Genomic DNA, 19,000 nt, shown 5'->3' with positions numbered 1-19,000 from the left:
TCATACCTTTGAGCATAGACAAAGATGAAATTTTTAAAGGTTCGTATTGATATTTCTCAGTTTCTTGCAGTAAAATAAAAGAATTAATTGAAAGTGACAATCCCTTTTCTATATTTTTTTGGACCTCTTTACAATTTACTCCGTATAATGGAGTAAAACATAAATTTATGTCAAAATTTTGTTCTCATCATTATGAGATTATGAGAACCACATATCAAATTATCTTTTTTCCCAACAAGAGTTTGCTCTATTTGACATAATTTGGTTAGTTGGTTCAAACTTGAGGAGAGTAGACACATTTTTTTTTTCTTTCTAACCATTTTTTGACTTTTCCTCCATCCTGAATTACAAAAACTCATTTATAAGAAATTACAAAAATTCTTTGTCACAAAAAAAAAAAAAAAAAAAAAAAAGATTTTCCGAGTTCAAGAAATTGTCAAATATGTGATAATGTCCCGTTCAAAAAATAAAATAAAATGTGATTATGTCAAAACTTAAATTAAACTTTATTGAATTATACTATCTAAATTTATTATTTGTCAAATAAGTCAAATTTATAAGGATGACTTGATGAGTTAGTTGAGTTTTGCCAATGGTTCTACCCAAATACATTTTGTATCACAATCAAAATCTTGTTGTATCTCTCAAATTAACCTAATGTTTTTTAACCTATCACTTAGTACTTTAGGGCTTGTTTAACATCGTTTTTTCTTTTCAATTTTTAGTTTTTTTAAAACAAAAAACAAAAAATAGGAAACAAGAAAAAGGTGTTTCCATTTTTCTTGTGAATTGCTAAACACCGCCAACAAAAATGATCACTACCGTCAACATTCGATGTGAATGGACAATCGTACCCTTATTACTTCACCACCCCTTATCCTCTCGGCGACCCACAACCCCTTCCGATCGGCGATGATCACCACCACCCTAATCGACGACCCACCATACCCTCCTCTATGACGACCCATGACCTTCCCTCGCCGACGAGAAGGTGGTAGTTTAATATATATTTTTTTTTTATTTCAAAAAACCGCAGTAACTAGAGCCCAAAACCGGTTATCGCGCATGGTAACCGGTTTTGGGCTTCGGTTATCGCGCACGGTAACCGGTTTTGGGCTCCGGTTACCACACATGGTAACCGGTTTTGGGCTCCGGTTATCATGGAGGTTACCCTGCACCTTAAACGATTCCATGGTAACCGGAGCCCAAAAACGGTTATCGTGTCCGGTAACCGGTTTTGAGCTTCGGTTGGTACGGTTGTCAGAAAAAAAAAAACCACCACCTTTCCACCAAAGAGGGAAGGTGGTGGGTCATCTTTGAGGGGGATGTGGTGGGTCGCCGGTCAGGGTGGTTGTGGTGGTGGTCATCGTCGCCGATCAGTGTGGTGGTGGTGTTAGTCGTCAATTGGGGTGGTGGTGTCAAGGTGTTAATGATTGGTGACAAGAGGGAAGATAGTGGTGACGTAATAAGGGTATGGCTGTCAATTCACACTAAATGTTGGCGGTTTTGATCATTTTGGATGGCGGTATTTAACACCCTCTTTTTTCTTTTGTTAGTTATTAAAAATATCATGGTATTAATAAGTTTGACTATTTTTTAATTCATTATATGACATGTATCATATGATTTTGAAAAATAAAAAACAGAAAACTACCACGAAGCTTTAGTTTTTACTTTAGTTTTTGCAAAAATTAAAGGTTTATTGTTACAATTTTCTAGGGTAAATATTGAAAAAATTCATAATTTTGGAATTACTGCCATAAAACACCACTTTTTTCATCATCTCCAAACTCAAATAATGTTACTACAAACTGCTCAAAATAAATAAATAAATAAATAAATAAATAAATAAAAACCTCAAAATGATGTCACCTTCTCCAGCGCGAAGCCGTCAACAATAGAAAAACCGGGTCAACCCACCTCATTTCTTCGTCGTCTTATTTTGGTCTCCTTTTTTCCCATAGAAAATTCAACCAACTCACAAAAATTTAAAGTTAAATAATAAGAAAAAGTGCTTTATTTTACTCTCAACAAATTAACATCGATCACACTTTATTTATTTCATTAATTGATGAGCAACAAGCTCACTAAATGCCCTTATACAAATCTCCCCCAAACCCTTTTGATTGTAGAGCAGAGTTCAATGAAAAATGGAGAAAATTCATTATTTTCTGAATTTATGTTTTGTATTTTTTCTGGGTTTCTTTGATTATTCATCTGCGGACCAAATTCCGCACAATTCTTTCACTATTTCCAGCTTTAATTACCCACAAACTAAGCTTAAACCTTATGAATGGCGTTATATTAGAGGTTAGTTCTTCTGATTTTTGGATACCCTTTTTAAAGTTTTAATTTTTTCATGCAATTTGGTTGTTTAATTATTGATTGTGTGAATTTAGAGCCATTATAGTTGTCATTTCTTTATTGGGTGCTGTTTGTTCTGTAATATTTCATGTTTAATTATTGGTTAAGTTATTATTTCTGTTGAGTGTTGTGTATTTTGTAAAGTATTCTTTTTAGTATTCTTTTTAGTATTGATTGTTAGGTAGAAATTTATAATTTTTAAGGGAACGATGATTTTATAATTTAAAGTGTTGGGATTGTAATTTAAATCAAAAACTTTATTGTTAATTGTTATCAGCTTTCTGTATTTAGAGATTTTTGCTGAGGTTATTATGGTTCTTGATTATTTTTTATGCTTAAATGATCTCTCAGTTTGTTGAAGAAATTATTTTCTACAGTATTAGTAGAGTTCATTAATTTGTGGATTATATTGTAGAAGTAAGCATCTAATAGACTAATATTCAGTAATTGAATTGTAATCGTTCTTGCAGTTGATTTGCCGCCATGGTTCTCTTCAGTGTCTATAGGACTAGAGTCAGATGTCAACCTTGTAAGTACGATTAGTAAGTCTGCTCTGACGCAAGCTCGCATTCTCGTCTCTTAGGGGATACCCTTTGGAAATTTTGCTTCAGATTACTGTCATAAAGAATTTATCCTTTTTGCTGTCAAAAAAAAAAATGATCCTTTAATTTATTAAATTTGAAAATTTTAATGCCACTTCTATAGGTAGGCACATTACCTAGCATAAACTTCTAACTATGACAGTATGAGTGAGTAGGTATATGAGGCCATTTGTCTCCTCATATGCTCATCATCAAGAGCTCAAAATGAGCAAGCAATTAGCCTTTGGTAGGGTTATTATTTCGTGGAATTCAGTTGGTCAATTTGGATTGTGCACTATATTTTACATTTCTTTGACTTAAATTTTGTACCAGGGTCATGGAAGTGTGGAAAAAATTTCCAAAAGCACGCTGCCACTCATTTGCTTCAGATCTGGAAGTCCCCCTCTACCCGATTCCTCAAAAAAGGCTTTGAATCATTTAGGTGATAGTCTTTATTGTCTGTTTTTTGATTTCTTATTTTATATTTCGGTCATAAATGAGCTATTTATGCTTTTGTTTTGAGCTAACATATATCATTTTCTTCATCCTTTTGAAAAGTGTGATCTTTTAATGGTGCAGTTTTAGGATCACTTTCTAATGGATCAGTTGGACTCATTGAAAGTGTACAAAATGTTGAGCTTTGCTACCCTTTGGAAAAGAGGATAATTTTGAATTGGACAAATGAACAGGTCCCTAATATTTTTAGTGCTGATGTAAATTGGTAGCCGCCTTGTGACATTGAAATATATATTTCTTCAATGGTCTGACTTTCAAGTGATTTTTGCAGATAACCCCTGGTGTCTGGTATGTTGGCCTTTTCAATGGTGTTGGAGCTATGAGGACACAATCAAAGATGGTAAACTATACATCATTTGTGCTCTAAACCTTGTTTAATTTATCCTACGCTATTGCTGGAGTTTTTTTTTTTTTTTTTCTTTTTTCACTGCTTTCTTTTAGGTCTTGTTTTAACTGTTGGACATTACTGATTTTGGACTAATTATAGATGTGATTCGTTCATTCTTGCATGCTGTATCTTTTTAGGTTAAAACGTAAAATATCATTGTAAAACTTATTGGGTTAACAATATGTATTAGTTTGCTATGTGTGTGGGTGGGGAGAGGGGGATGGATCCAGATCGTCTTTATTTCAGCTGATTTTGGCATGGCGAAACATGCTTGATTTCAGTGGCAGATTGCAATCCTGCCAGTTGAAAAAGGACTTGCCTTTGGGAATAGGATATGAGCACATAGCAGAAGCTTAGCTTACATAGTTCTCCTTAACATTATTAATACAGATTAGAATCACTGCTGAAATAGTGAAATTAGATTATGTTTAATAGCAATGAAGACTGGATTCTGGAGATGGATAGAAAATGTGGATTTTATACTTAACTACATACGATACATGGTTCGCCTGTAAAATGTACTATGGAGACCTGTGTATTTCAAAATCTCAAATTATGCAACCATTGCTCGAGAATGTTGTCCCAATGACAGTGTCATAGTTTTCTGTTTATGTCTTCTTAAGTGATATTGTGCTCATTGCAATTAATAATATATGAAACAAAAACTCCTGGAAATCTATTGGTAATTCTCTGGTTTGGGATGTGCTGTGCAGATTAGTAGAGGAAGTTCATATTCCTTTTCTGCCAATGTGAGTGTGGAAGGATGTATAGCATCAAACTTGTGGGGCCAGTTCTGCAACCAGAGTATCAAAGCACTTTCATGCTCTCAAGCATATCCTGATTATGCTATACCAAATGTATCTGCTGCTGACTTAAATGATGGGACTACAAAAGATGTGGTTTCCTGTAGAGATCCTGTTGGAAATTCTTGCCTTGGGGATAATGAAACCAGAGTCTACTCCTTGGAAATAATTGGAATGGTAGAGAGCCTAACCATTTCAGCCACAGTCGTCAAATTAAATAGAACATCATCATTCAACAATGCAGATAAAGCTGGGAAAGTTGCTATTATGTGTTATGCTCGCTATGGCACTATTGCTCTTGCTACCATGCATGATTTCTCTGGTGACATTAGTAAAGGCTCTTTAATTGTCCCATCACCAAAGGTAGGTCGCTGGTTCATCACTATTGCCCTTATTAATCTGACTAATGGATTAGATGCGGTTCAAGAGAGTGGCACGAGAGTTTGCTATTCCCTATCATGGGAGGTGTCTGAATGTCCTTTGGGAAAAGCTGGATTCAACTGTACTTCAGATATTTACACGCTTCAGGTTAGATTATGTTTGATCATTTCTGTGCAGTATGCTCTATTGGTTATATGTGAATATTCTATCCTTTAGTAGTATATGCTTTCTTTGTGAGAGTGAGGTTAACAAATGTGCTAGTGTGTAAAAGCTATTTGTGTCAACAGTAGTCCAAGTTAGGAGACAACAGGCTGAGATGGGAAAAATTTCTCTCACAACTGTTGTAAACAGTCATATGACTCTTAACTGGTTGTATTCTTGCTATTCCCACTTCATAGCTGGTGTTTTAATCACATAGATGGAATTAATATTATTGTAATTGCATGTCCTCTTATAATGAGGTATGCTATTTTAATTTCAGTAGCAGTGCTTTGCTTCAAAGGACACCTTTTTTTTAAAATTTTTTTAATTTTATATATATATATATATATATATATATTATACAGATGTTGTGTATATAGTCATTATAGTTGCATATTCTCTTTATTTAGCTACTGTCTCATACTTGTTTCATACTGTGGCTCTGAGCTTTTTTTTTGGTTACTTCTCCTGCTGACTTATGTAAGCAAGCTCACATGAAAGAATAACTTATTGATGCATCAAATTTGGGTTTGCTGCAGACAGTTCTGAGGAAGAATCCATCCGTTCCCTTTGAATCTTATTATGTACCCCTGAATGGTATCGCGTCTTCTAATTCAGCCAACTTTCCTCTTGCACCCCTTATCAGTAATTCAACACTGGGAAATATCACTTGGACATACTTTGTTCTTGACATTCCTCTTGGTGCAGCTGGATTAAATTTGCACTTCAGACTAACATCAGAAGAGAAAGCTGGTTATGAAATTTATGTGAGATATGGGGGGCTTCCATCTGCTGATATATGGGATTTTTACTACATAAACCATATTAACAGCAGCGATGATTCTATGTTTTTCCTTCTATATAATTCTAGCAAAGAGTTGGTCGATTTCTATGTCTTATATGCTAGGGAAGGAACCTGGACTTTTGGCTTAAAGCGTCTAAATTCCATTAATAGTCCATCCTTAGAGAAGACTATGATTTCTGTTTCTCTTGAAAGATGTCCCAAGAAATGCTCTACCCCTCATGGAGCGTGTCAAAATTTTGTGGATGAAAGTGGCTTGACGGTATACAGGTGTAGTGTTTTAGTTGCCATTTCTGTTGGCTCAGCCACTCAATATCTCTACTTATATATATGAAAGTTAATTTAGGTTCTCATTATGATGTTATTCACCATTGATTCTATTTATTGTATAATGTCACTCCTCAGCTACTGTGCTTGTGACCGGACCCATGGGGGCATTGATTGCAGTACAGAAATTATTTCTCGTCGAGGTATGTTTATTGATTATAACATGCTTTACCTGCTGTCATTTTGGTGCAACTACTTGACATATACATTTTGTTTGCTTGTGTCTTATGAAACATGTAAGCTGAAGGTTTTCTTCATGCTCATGAATCATGATGTTAAATTAGAAGGGAATCTAGTCTCGATCTATATGCATTGGCCTTCATATCAGCCACATATAGCATGCATAGAACATAGGGTAATTTTGTTGAGACAGTATCTACTATGTAGTTCCTTTTGTCATAATCGATCTAATTTGCTGACTAGTGACTGGATGCCTGATTTGATTTTTACTTCATGTCGGAAAAAGCTTTATTCTTGCTTGTAATTCTTCTGTGATGAAAGTAACTCACAATGATACTTTATACTCTTCCTCCTTAAAAATTTTAGCTCTCATCAAAGGAAAATTTTAATTTATGCAACTAAAAGTGATGCAGGGCACATGTGGCAGTCAATTTCACTTGTTGCATCTAATGTTGCTGCTGTTCTTCCTGCATATTGGGCTCTTCGAAATAAGGTAAAAAACGAGTTTGATAAACATTTATTTACTTGAACCTGCAAATCTAAAGATACATAAACTGATCCTTTTCAAGAGGTGGTTGCAGACCTTTCCGTTGTATTCTACATCATATTTTCATTGTGTACAAGTGTCTTGCTAGATGTCGTTTGGGTCTCTGGGACTCTCTGGTCCTTATCCACTGGAAAATTTTTGGTGCAGGCTTATGCAGAGTGGGTTATTTATACATCGAGTGGAATTTCAAGTGGACTTTATCATGCTTGTGATGTGGGTACCTGGTGTGCACTGACATTTCGTGTGTTACAGGTATTGTTTATCCTCTATTTAGTGTAGTTTGTATCAAATTCTCATGTTGACATGAAGCATATCTGGGACGGCTTTGCAATAACTTATTAACTTGTGATATTGGGGCACTCATTTGATCTTTGTGAATGATCATATAAGATAAATTCTTGGGCCTAATTAAACGGTCTTGTCAGTGTTGGTAGAAATGATCTCCATGTAACTGATCCCATCCTTTCTGAATAAGTCTTTGGTTTTGTTGTCCTATTGGGATCAATCTTTCTATTATTAAGGTGATTTCTTGCTTTTTCAAGGGAGGCTCTTAGAGTCTCAATAAATTATTTATTATACGGTCGCATTCTAAGACTTACCCTCTGTATAATTTGTCTTTATGTACCAATCTTTTGCTATCTGGTCTAGTTGGTTTTAGCATCAGTCGTGTGTGATCCTGCAGTTATGCACATATTAGATGCATGTTTTTTAGTTTTATATTCCTAACTGTTTAAACTACTACTATTTCCTCATGCTATATGCAGTTCATGGATTTTTGGCTGTCTTTTATGGCGGTGGTGAACACATTTGTGTATTTGGCTGATATCACTGAAACTTCGAGAAGGACTATCCACGCTGTTGTTTCAATTGTTACAGCTTTAATGGCCATAACTGGGGCGACCAGGTAAATGTACAGTTTGATGCAAAACTTGAACTTTTAAGTTTTTTCCCCCACTAACTGTGCTGAATTGATGATCCCTGCAGGTCTTCGAACTTGGTTCTGGTAATTGCCATTGGGGCCACTTTTTTGTTTATTGGTTGGCTCATTGAGCTATCCACTAAACTCAGATCAATTTCATTTCCTGCTGGATTTTGTTTGAGTGAATTTTACAGGTGATAACTATACAACTATTGTTGCAAATTGATCAATTGTTGGACTGGGATATACATACAATTGTTGAACAGCATTTTTGCTGTGTCATGCAATATAATATTTGACTAGTACAATCTAATGCCTTTTTCTTTTCAGTTGGCACGGCATAAAAACATCACTTCAGAATTTTGTCAAGATGCTCTTGAAGCGTTTTCATTGGGGTTTTTTGGTGGCTGGTTTTGTTGCACTGACAATGGCTGCTGTAAGCTGGAGCCTTGAAAACTATCAGAATTATTGGATTTGGCATAGGTAATCTTTATGATGCTATCAATCTCCATATGAGTCACTAAGAAGGCTAATGTAATTTCAACCCTTTTTGAAGGCAACTGATCTGATTTTTTTTTTTCGGGTTACAGTTTATGGCATGTGAGCATATATACATCTTCTTTTCTCTTTCTTTGCTCAAAGGTTACACCTAGAGCAACCAATACTGAGAACCGGAGACCACAAATTGAAAACTACCAATTAACTCGACAGGAGTCAGGTTCCCGTGGAGCTGATTAGAGTATAGCTGTTAATTATGGTATTACTAGAAAGACTATGAGTGAGCTGAACAGATTGGGTGATATGCTCCATCTTTCATGTAGATAGTAGATACGTGGCACATTAAAAGGAATAGAGGTCTCTACTGAGAAAAGATTTCTACATTATCGTACCTGTTTCTGAGATAGATCTTCAGTATCAATGTGGGTAGACTATATAGAGTGCACTTATACATAATGTGGGATTAAATACAATATCATTGATATAGTACATTGATCACACTGAAGGATGGAAACTCTGTATTTATTCAAGGGAAAATCAAAGATTTTCTCTTTGTAATGGTAGTTGTCTTTCTCTAGTTGCTCATGTACATTTCTAGGTTGAAAAAAGAATGGTTTTATCCTTTGAATCTCATGTAACTAACACTTAAATGGTGTAAGTATCAATACAGCTCGTTTATGAAATTCATCTTTTCTGTTTTATACACTGATGTACATATCTTTCATAAACAACCAAAAATATTTGCAGGGGCAAAAATATGTGCTTAAAATTCTAAGAATAAAGTAGCTTGTCATATTGTTGCAAGTATGACTTCTCCTACTGAGTCACTTCTGCGCATGCTGGGAGAGAGAGAGCAGGCGTCTGAAGCTGATAGCTCTCTGAAGTCCTTGCGTATGCTCCAGAGTATCTCTGCGCATCTCAGCATAATTGGCCGATTCTTACGTTGTGGAGCTAGACATATTAAGGCCAGTTCAAGAATCTTTTCTAATGCAGTGATATTTGATGTGGTTGCTTCTAGTTTCGGATCAAGCGTTGATCTTGCATCTCCTTCTGTGAACTTCATTATGGCCTACACTCACACATTATCAATCAACAGAGTAAATTTTATAAAAAATGCAAATTTTTGCTCCTCTTTTAAAACTAAAGCAAGGGAAACCCAATGTGATATAACCCTACAAACAAAGTTGAAAGTTTCTTAGGTAAGGACTAGTAGGGAGGGCTTCAAAACTGAACAATTGCATGACACTTTTGCAGTTTAGCTCATCCAATATTCAAAACACGTAAATGAACTTATTTTTCCTTATTAAATGAAGTCTTAAGAGTCATGAAATCCAAAATAAAACAAGCAGAGGAGATTAAGGCATACCCATCTTGATGTAATCCGCTCTTTCATCATGCGTTTATTTTCAATAGGACGCCTTCCGGTCATCAGTTCCACCAACAATACACCAAAGGAATATACATCGCTCTTCTCAGTGAGTTGGTAGGTCTGAAGGTATTCTGGGTCTAAGTACCCAGCAGTGCCTTTAACTTGAGTAGACACGTGAGTGCAACCGGAGTCTCTGTCTGCTGCTAGCCGGGCAAAGCCAAAGTCGGCCACCTTTGCTCTACAACGTTCTGTCAGAAGAATGTTTGAAGATTTGATATCCCTATGAATAATAGGATTATCTGCAACCAAATTTAAAGTTTTAATCAAGTAAACCAGATATTCATACTCAAGAGCTACAAATACTTGCTCGTATCATACTTCCTTTTTCCTCTTTTTAAGAATAAAACAGTAGGGATATTTATACCTGTGTACATGTGAAGATAAGTAATAGCATGAGCAACATCAATTGCAATGTCAAGTCTTGTAGCCATACTTAAAACCTCACCGCGCATACCTGCATTAATAATTCAGTATTGCATTATACGCTATTGAGCTCTGAATTTTCTTACGAAAAGTGCTCAAGTGGAAAAGAGGACTTACAGTCCAAGTGTTCTCTGAGAGTTCCGTTAGGAACATACTCAACAACAAGGATTCTCTCATTATTCTCCTCCAGATATCCATAACACCTCACCAAGTTCAAATGGTCCACCTGAGCTAGTGTTTGGATCTCAGTTTGGAATTCTGTTCCCAAATGTTTACCATGATCGTTCTGGCAAAACAGAAACATGTCAAGGAAAAAAAATGCAGACTCAAAGAACATGAGTTACAACGATATAGATTGAACGAAATGACATTCTGATCTTCCTGCATACCCTTTTGGCACGTTTCACAGCAACAAGGGTGCCATCATCCAGTGTTCCTCTATACACAGTCCCAAAACCTCCTTGACCAAGCCTAAGGGAAGGGGAGAAATTCCTTGTTGCCTTGTATATTTGTGACAAGGTAAACTTGTCATTTCCAAGGTCACCCTCCATACTTAGACGGAATGATTGAATTGAACCATGTTTCTTCTCACTGTCACTCGTACCAGATGAAACTGAAAATCAAGCAACTTCATAGATCAGAATCTGACACAATCACTGTCAAATACCAAAGCAAGCATTTTTATATTATGAGAATGAGTTCTACCATACCAGTATATTAAGTGTTTAGAGTTCAGAACAGAAAATTTGAATTTTCTACATAATCTTCAACTATAATATCAAGAGATACATTGAATCAACTACTAATCTTCAATGTCACTGTAAATTTTCCTGTCTTCTCCATTGGTGTAAAAAAAATAAAAACTTAACTCATTAATCAAAAGATTGATTCCAAATTCGCTAAATTAATCAAGACCCTCTTACTGTAAGTAAACTAGTGAGTAGCAAAAAAAGAAAAGGTTCAGAATTACCTGAAGATGACTTTAACTGCTGGAAACTACGCTGTTTTCGATAGTTAGAAGGATTTTCATCCTCTGGAGGCGTAAAACAATCAATAATAACTCCGGCAACGGCTTTTGCAGCATACTTAACAGGATTCCCTGATTTCTGACGACTCTTGGAACAGACAATGGCGGTGTCGGAAACAGAGGGCCGAGACAGAGCCTCAGGTCTTATTGCCTTTTCAGAGCTCCTCTCCTTACTACTTCCAATTTTCTTCATACCTGAGAATTATTGTTGAATACCAAAGAAAGAAAAAGGGAGAGAAGAAATCGGGTTGGGGTAGATAATGGCGGGTCTTAGACAAGTACACATTGCTTCTTGTGAGGATTGAGTGAGACAGAGAAAAACAGAGAAAGAAAGACTTGGATATTTCAACGGTTTGGGTCCAGTGACTCACTTAAGCTAGCATTTTTAAATTAATGAGACATTAACATTACAGTAAAGGACATACACCTATATTCATGCACAACAAATGTATGGTCTAGAAAATTTTATTGTCAATTCTTAAATTTCAGAATCATAATATGATCCAAAGCTAAGAGTTTTTGTTTTTATTATATACGAAGTATATATTTTGGTGCCTAGCTCAGAAGACTGGTATAATGCCAGTCCGTATAAATTATAAGCCAAGGGAAACCATAATTTCCTATGTTTTCGATATACTAGATCGAATCAGCTGTATATACAAAGTATATATAAGTCTCACTCTAAAATCACTTAGGTGTAAGTAGCTAAGATGACATATATCTTATCGTGTTAAGAATAAAACCACGTATATTTTACCGCTTTATCTTATCTTGTATCTTTCTATTTATTTGGATAAAAGCGGCCTTATAGCCAATATCATGAGGATAAGAACATTCAAAATTAAGATCTCATTGTAAAATAACCTAGTACTTTTCATTTGCCACATTAAGTGAGTATTTCTTAGGCAAAAATAATGAGTAATTGATGATATAAAATAATTTCAATGTCTCTATTGCAATTTGCATCCCTACTGTAACACTTCTAACCCTACTAATATTTCTGAAATAATTTTCTCACTTTTTTTTTTGGCAACACTACTAACCCTACTACTATTCCTGAAATATTCTCAGGATGTCCAACAGACTTTTTAAGATACAACAGATTTTCGAAAAGTGCTGTAATATATTTTTGAATTTTCTTTTTAATAATAATAGAGAGTAATGATTTGATCTGATTACTAGACTAAAAAGATGACTAAAGAAAAAACATAAATGGACCACCAAGAAAGGGATTGTACTGAAACAATAATATGAACTGAAAAAACAAGTTTTCTTGCCTGTATACAGTAATTATTTTTAAAGTAATGTTTTAGGCTTTTAGCATCTCTATCAATATTCCGTACACGTTAAGTATAACATATAATGCACTTCAGATCCTTCTCAAAACTTCAAATTGTGCAGATAATTCATTGGCAAGCTGCTCATTTGTCAGATCCAACCCCCACCACCAACCCCTCATATTAATTAAGTACTCCATATAACAAGAACGCGCTAAAAAAGCATACTTAAGCAAGATTATGTCAAATTCCAAGGTTAGCATAGCAAAGATCTGCTACAGTTCCATTTTATAATGGTTTTGTACTGTTCCGTACATAGTTTGGTGGCATGTTCATTCACAGACAGTAGTTTATGAATCAGAAATAGTGGTCATTAATTAAATGTGCAACATTATGCTACATAATACATGTATTATTCTCATCCCAAAAAAGGAAATATGTCGTGTAAAATTATTTATATGACTATTCGAAGGATTAACTTCGAGTATGTATTCAATATCAAAATCAGTTTTCATAATTTATACTCTAATCAGTAACTGGTCACGAACTCATACTAACAAAGTAACAATCATGCTCATTATAACAATCAAGAATAAACTGTAAAAAAAATTTAGAAGAACAATAACTTATGTTTTACTAATACTATCACCCGTTTATTTTACTAATTATAGTAGCATCAACGACAAGTAAAAATACAGTAAAGAAAAGGGAGAGATATATACCATCAAGTTAGTTACCAGTTAAAAATCAGTGTTGGTTATGCAGGGTGACTCACAATCTACTCAAAAAGATAGAAAAAGTTTACATTTGTTAATTCATGGATCCTTTCCATGGGTAATGATCTGAGTTGAGATAATTACTTTGATGTGATTACCCAGCAAACCTTGGCATTTAGTTCTGAGGTCCACATCATGTACACATTGATGATTCATGTCCTCTTTCTCATTAAACCATGTATAGAGGCAATCATAGACCGCAATAATAAGAAAAAGGCAAAATAATATGAATAGGTCAATAGGATAGTATCAGGAAGCGGCTCCATCGACAAAAAAGAAGAGTAGCCCCCTCCAAAGGTAGTAAGAAATCTAGTATGACAGAACATAGATCTCAGAAATGATGGTTTTTTAGAGTCCGGCTAAATGGCTAACTGATCATCAGTTAGTGCTTCATAGTAAAACTATGAAAGCATTTTTCTTTCTTCCATGATCCAGCTTCAACTAATATTACACCTGTTTCTAAGAATATTATTTGTCAATTTGATAGTTGCATGCTAGATTGGGTGGCTAACATGTTTATTCATATTGGGTTTTGCATTTCGTAAATATTGTCATGTAAGGGAGGGATTTCAGAGAAGGCAGGCCTAAGTTTTTACCAATATACTGGACCTGCCTAATACCTTAACAGGCTTACTATATATTTGTATTATTTGGCTTTGTGTTTGTATAATAGCATATGGAAATTCACAATTTTTCCACAAGTGCACAGCTGTTTAAAACCATACTCTATTTCCTAACGTGGTGATGAGACATAGAAAAACTAGGATGCTAGTCGATGTAAGAAGTCAAGCAACACTATGTAGAATTTATATTGTCATGGACTAGTGATTCAGTCAGTAAAACTATCAGTGATGTTAAGAACTTGCATGTTTTAGGTATCTTGTGTATGTATGTATGTATGTATGTATGTATCATTCATTCCTTAGAAGATGTAAATAATCAAGATCAACATGAAATAAGATATAGAACAAATTAGGTTTGAAATTATGATGAGTCCATACCTCAAACTACGTTAATACACTTTGGTCTCTCATTTAGATCTTGGAGAAGTTTCAGAGTCCAGACTTACTGCCCAAGCAAGAAATTACGATTGGTTTCTGCTTCCTGAACATTATATAAAAAGATGACTCCTGTCTCGTAAGCGCAGACCAACAATTGCATCATATTTCATTAGCCTGCTCGGCTCCACATGGCAAGCATATAGACATAGTACACTTCATGTATCAACAGCAGAGATGTGAAAACCTTTCCTGCACTTTTAAATCCAACTACATCCAGGTAATTTAGGATTACATTTCTGCTTCATCATCTTGCGAACGCTGGCTGCATCATGCCATTGGCCAACAGATGCATACATGTTTGACATAAGAGTGTAATTTACAGGGTTTCTAGGCTCTAGTTCAAAGAGCTTTCCAGCAGCCCATTCTGCTAATTTAAAATATCCATGAGCTTTAAAGGCTCGAACTAATGCTCCTAGTGCGTTTAACTCAAGGGAAAAAGTTTTAGTGCTCAAAATGCTGGAAGCCTCTTCTATGAGACCAGCACGCCCTAGGAGGTCGACAAGACAAGCATAATGCTCTGAGCTTGGTGTAATATTATAGTCAGTGGCCATTAATTTAAAGTAATCAAGTCCCTCTCTTATGAGACCACCATGGCAGCATGCTGTAAGTATCCCAAGAAAGGATATATTATCCGGCCTTAGACCACTTGATAGCATCATCTCAAAGATCTCAACGCTTTGCTCAGCATGGCCATGAAATGCATGAGCACTGATAATTGATGTCCAAGTAATTAAATCTGGTTCTGATATGGAAGTGAAACATAGAGAGGCACTTGCTAGGTTGCCACAGTTAGAGTATGCGACTATTAAAGAATTAGCAACTGATAAATAGCCATCAAACCCAAGACTCATAGCATAAGCATGTATTTGAGTGGTTTCACTAAAGGCTGCTAGATTGCCACATGAGCTAACGATGCTAGCTAAAGTAAGTTCATCTGGTTTAATATTTCTCCTGAACAATTCTGCGAAAAGTTTCATAGCCTCCTTACCATAACCTTGCTGTCCATAACCTACAATCATTGTGTTCCAAGAAACAAGATTTCGGAAAACCATCCCATCAAACAGCTTTCTAGCATCTTTTACACTTCCATTCTTCACATACATATCAATAAGAGCAGTAGCCACTTGCAGATCCAAATCAAATGATAATTTGATAACAAGTCCCTGAATTTGTTTGCATAATTCACGACATCCACCCAAGTTACAAGCACTCAAAAGACTAGTGAAAGTAAACTCATCCCCTCGAATTCCTTTTACCTGCATTGATCTAAAAACCCTGATTGCTTCCTCCACCAAACCATTCATTTTGTATGCAGAAACCATCACATTCCACGAAACCAAGTCCCTCATCTCCATCTCATCAAACACAAATCGCGCATCATTAACTAACCCGAATCTTCCATATAGATCAACAATGGCACTACCCACATAACAATCCAAACTCAATCCAATTTTCTTAGCAAAACCGTGCAACTGTCTACCAATTGCAAGGTCACCCAATACAACATTCGAACGAATCAAGGCATTCATCGTAGTAGAATCCGGTCTCACCATTTCCAACAACATTCTCCTAAAGTAACAAAACCCCAATCCCACCCTGAAAACAACCCCACTAATCATCGTATTCCACGACACAACATTTCTCTCAGGCATTTCATCAAACAGTTTGACAGCATCACAAAACTCCCCACATTTCACATAACCATGTAAAATTTGATTTTGCATATACAACCCTTTATAAAACCCTAACTTTATTACATGTGAATGAATCTGCTTCACTTCACAAAAATACCCATAAATTGCAGACAATTTAAGCGCCAAAGAACAAAAAGAACGAGTTGACTCATGTTCAGGCATCAAAACACCGAGTCTTGAATTCCCAGCATTAGAGAAAGATCGTACAAACGGTAAAATTAACGGAATTTTGAAATGAACGGTGTAGATTGAAGGGGGACGACACTTGGAAATCATAGATTAATCGCGATGAAAATGACAGTTAGAAAAAAAAATGGCGGGAAATTAAGAAATTTTAACCGCCAAAGAATCTGTGGGTTGCTTTCTGAAAATGTAAAGGTATAAATCTTAAAATGGGTTTTGGAGTATCATATTTGTCTATTTTTTGAATTAAAGTATATTAAAAGGCAATCAAAGTATATAAAAATTATAATACGATATTTCTTCAAAAATAAAATTATAATATGATAATTGTTATTATAAAGTTTAATGCAAGTAGTTCAAAGATTCCAAAGCAGTCAATAAATGTCGTTTTAATGAGCATCTGATGACAATTAAGTTTAGTAAATTAAGAAGGTATTAATGATTAACATGAAATGTATATCCAATTCCTAATGAACAAGCGATAAGGTTATATAATTAAATTATGAAATTTGATGATATATATTGGCAAAATATTGGATGTTGAATTAGTAACGTGTTTGGGTTTAATAGGTTTCGTGTTTAGGGTTGACTGGTTTTAATTAATTGTTCATGGTAAGTAGCTATCAAGCTTGTGCAATGCACAAATGTGTGTCGATTTATATCTCATTAGCTTACATTACCTTTTGCGTACAAGGTTTGTGAATGATTTATGCAACCCTATATATTAATAGATTTAATGAAGCATAACAAATCAATTGTATGACGATCAGTGTCAAAAACGTGTAATTTATATTTAATAATTTCAACTCGTCATATGCAAATATGGTTTTCATGTACCTTAAGATGAGTTTATGTGGTGTGTTGATTCACATTATGTGTTTGTGTGCTAAACTGACATGAATAGCTAATGACAATTGAATAGATTGTGTGAACTTGTAAATAAGGATATGTGGATTTCTTCATGGCAAGGTTACCTTTTGGTTATTTCCTCATTTTCACTTACATTCTTAAACCATCTTTTATCCTTTTTTCTGCTCTTTTTATTATCTTTTTTAGGGTTTACATGACTATTTTTTATTTTATATATTTTTTTTTCTCTTTTGGCAATAATGTATATAAAAAATATCTAAGTGGGGATCTTGTTAAATTCGTTTCACTAATGAATATTAACCATAATTTTTACAAATATTTAACTATAAACATAAATGATTAAAAAGTGTACATTAGAAACCATTTAGTTACAAATGGAGAGCTTTATATGAAATCATACTTGTGAGTTAAATTTTCGATCATCTAGCACTCTTTAATGGTGGAGATTCTCCCAACTATCTACTAAGGGCCCGTTCTCATACATTTATTTTCAATTCAGTTCAGCTCTTAATTTCTTTTTCTTATAGAATATTCATTTCAATTCAATACAGTTCAGTTCAGTTCAGCTGAGTTCAATTTATGAGAACAGGCCCTAAATCCTAGTGAATTGGATATATGAAGTTGGACTCCTAAGATATGTCAATTTAACAGAGTTTTTTTTTCTTAGTAAAATAAATAAATTACTCAATGAAATCATGGATTGAACATAAAGCACACACATCAATTATCATAGTAAGGTGAAATTTGCTGACTTAAACGCCCATGCATCATGCACTAATCCACTAACTAATTAACACCTATCATGCTATCAATTATCATGTATGATGATGCATAGTAAAGTAATACTACAAAAATTTAATAAAGCAAATTTACTTAACACTTCAATGATCACTCTTGTATAAACTTAACTATGTTGTCAAGAATTGCATTGGTAGCTTGGTACATTAATTGTATTGTTTACAACTTACTCCAAATAGCAAACAAATAAACTATAGAAAAGTTTAGACAAATTCCATTGTTCGAATAAGGCTCTGTTCTTTTGAGCTTTTGAACAGAGTTGAGCAGATTTTAACAGAGCATGTATTAATAGAGTAAAGCAACTTTGAAGAACAATATCTAATTGTATTTTACCAAATCTAATCCGTCTTATTTACGAATTTGGTATTTATGAGCAAATATTAAGTGTGATACTAATTTATCTAGTGTATATTCCGTAGTAATACATTCGAATATCTATCGAATATACTGATTATGACAATGGAGTAAAGTAACATTTTAATTTGAAAGGAAAAAAGAAAACATTTTGTTGATGAAAAAGACTAACAAACTTAGGTGTAAAATCACAACAAATCAAAATATAATTAGTGGAAAAAAGTAAACTACGTGTAAAAATTAAGCTCAAGAAAAACAAAAATAAAAGGGAGGTTGTAATAGTTTTCGGCAAAAAAGTGACATAAGATTCAATGACTTTCTGTGTCACTCCTACAACAAAATCGAAAGTTGTAACTAAGCAAAATTAATTTCAAAAAATAAATTTAAAAATAAAATTGGAGAGAAAAAAAAAATAAAAAATAAATCAGGAGGAGTCCACATCTCCCCACTCCTTTTGAGAATACTCTTTTTAATTTTTTAATTCTTCCCAAAAATATTCTAAATAATTATAAATAAAAATAAAAATAAAAATAAATTTCACCCTCAAAATTCTCAAAAATTTCTTAGTTCATCACTCTCATAACTTCTCTCTTTCTCTCTC

General features: G+C 34.4%; 3 protein-coding genes across 3 annotated transcripts; 1 reads left to right on the top strand and 2 right to left on the bottom strand.

Annotated features, from left to right (window-relative positions):
- The first annotated feature begins 1,675 nt into the window (after positions 1 to 1,675).
- Positions 1,676 to 9,194, top strand: LOC110714015. Its single transcript, XM_021892471.1, has 14 exons — positions 1,676 to 2,310; positions 2,835 to 2,893; positions 3,279 to 3,387; positions 3,525 to 3,634; positions 3,733 to 3,801; positions 4,563 to 5,180; positions 5,774 to 6,306; positions 6,442 to 6,506; positions 6,957 to 7,036; positions 7,238 to 7,342; positions 7,855 to 7,994; positions 8,075 to 8,203; positions 8,340 to 8,492; positions 8,600 to 9,194. Exons 1-14 carry the CDS (start codon positions 2,151 to 2,153, stop codon positions 8,745 to 8,747), a joined length of 2,478 nt encoding a protein of 825 aa, XP_021748163.1. The 5' UTR covers positions 1,676 to 2,150; the 3' UTR covers positions 8,748 to 9,194.
- LOC110714017 (calmodulin-binding receptor-like cytoplasmic kinase 2) lies at positions 9,122 to 11,785 on the bottom strand. Its single transcript, XM_021892474.1, has 6 exons — positions 11,330 to 11,785; positions 10,749 to 10,972; positions 10,477 to 10,645; positions 10,301 to 10,390; positions 9,874 to 10,175; positions 9,122 to 9,576 (listed from the first exon to the last, which is right to left on the bottom strand). Exons 1-6 carry the CDS (start codon positions 11,577 to 11,579, stop codon positions 9,298 to 9,300), a joined length of 1,314 nt encoding a protein of 437 aa, XP_021748166.1. The 5' UTR covers positions 11,580 to 11,785; the 3' UTR covers positions 9,122 to 9,297.
- Positions 11,786 to 11,947: 162 nt separating this feature from the next.
- Positions 11,948 to 16,571, bottom strand: LOC110714016 (pentatricopeptide repeat-containing protein At2g46050, mitochondrial-like). Its single transcript, XM_021892473.1, has one exon. It carries the CDS (start codon positions 16,468 to 16,470, stop codon positions 14,698 to 14,700), a length of 1,773 nt encoding a protein of 590 aa, XP_021748165.1. The 5' UTR covers positions 16,471 to 16,571; the 3' UTR covers positions 11,948 to 14,697.
- Between the last annotated feature and the right edge of the window lie 2,429 nt (positions 16,572 to 19,000).

This window comes from Chenopodium quinoa, unplaced genomic scaffold, assembly GCF_001683475.1.
Source record: "Chenopodium quinoa cultivar QQ74 unplaced genomic scaffold, ASM168347v1, whole genome shotgun sequence".
Taxonomy (NCBI): Eukaryota; Viridiplantae; Streptophyta; class Magnoliopsida; order Caryophyllales; family Amaranthaceae; genus Chenopodium; species Chenopodium quinoa.
Note: the sequence above shows the minus strand (reverse complement) of the source record. Positions and strands in the feature narration are given on the sequence as shown.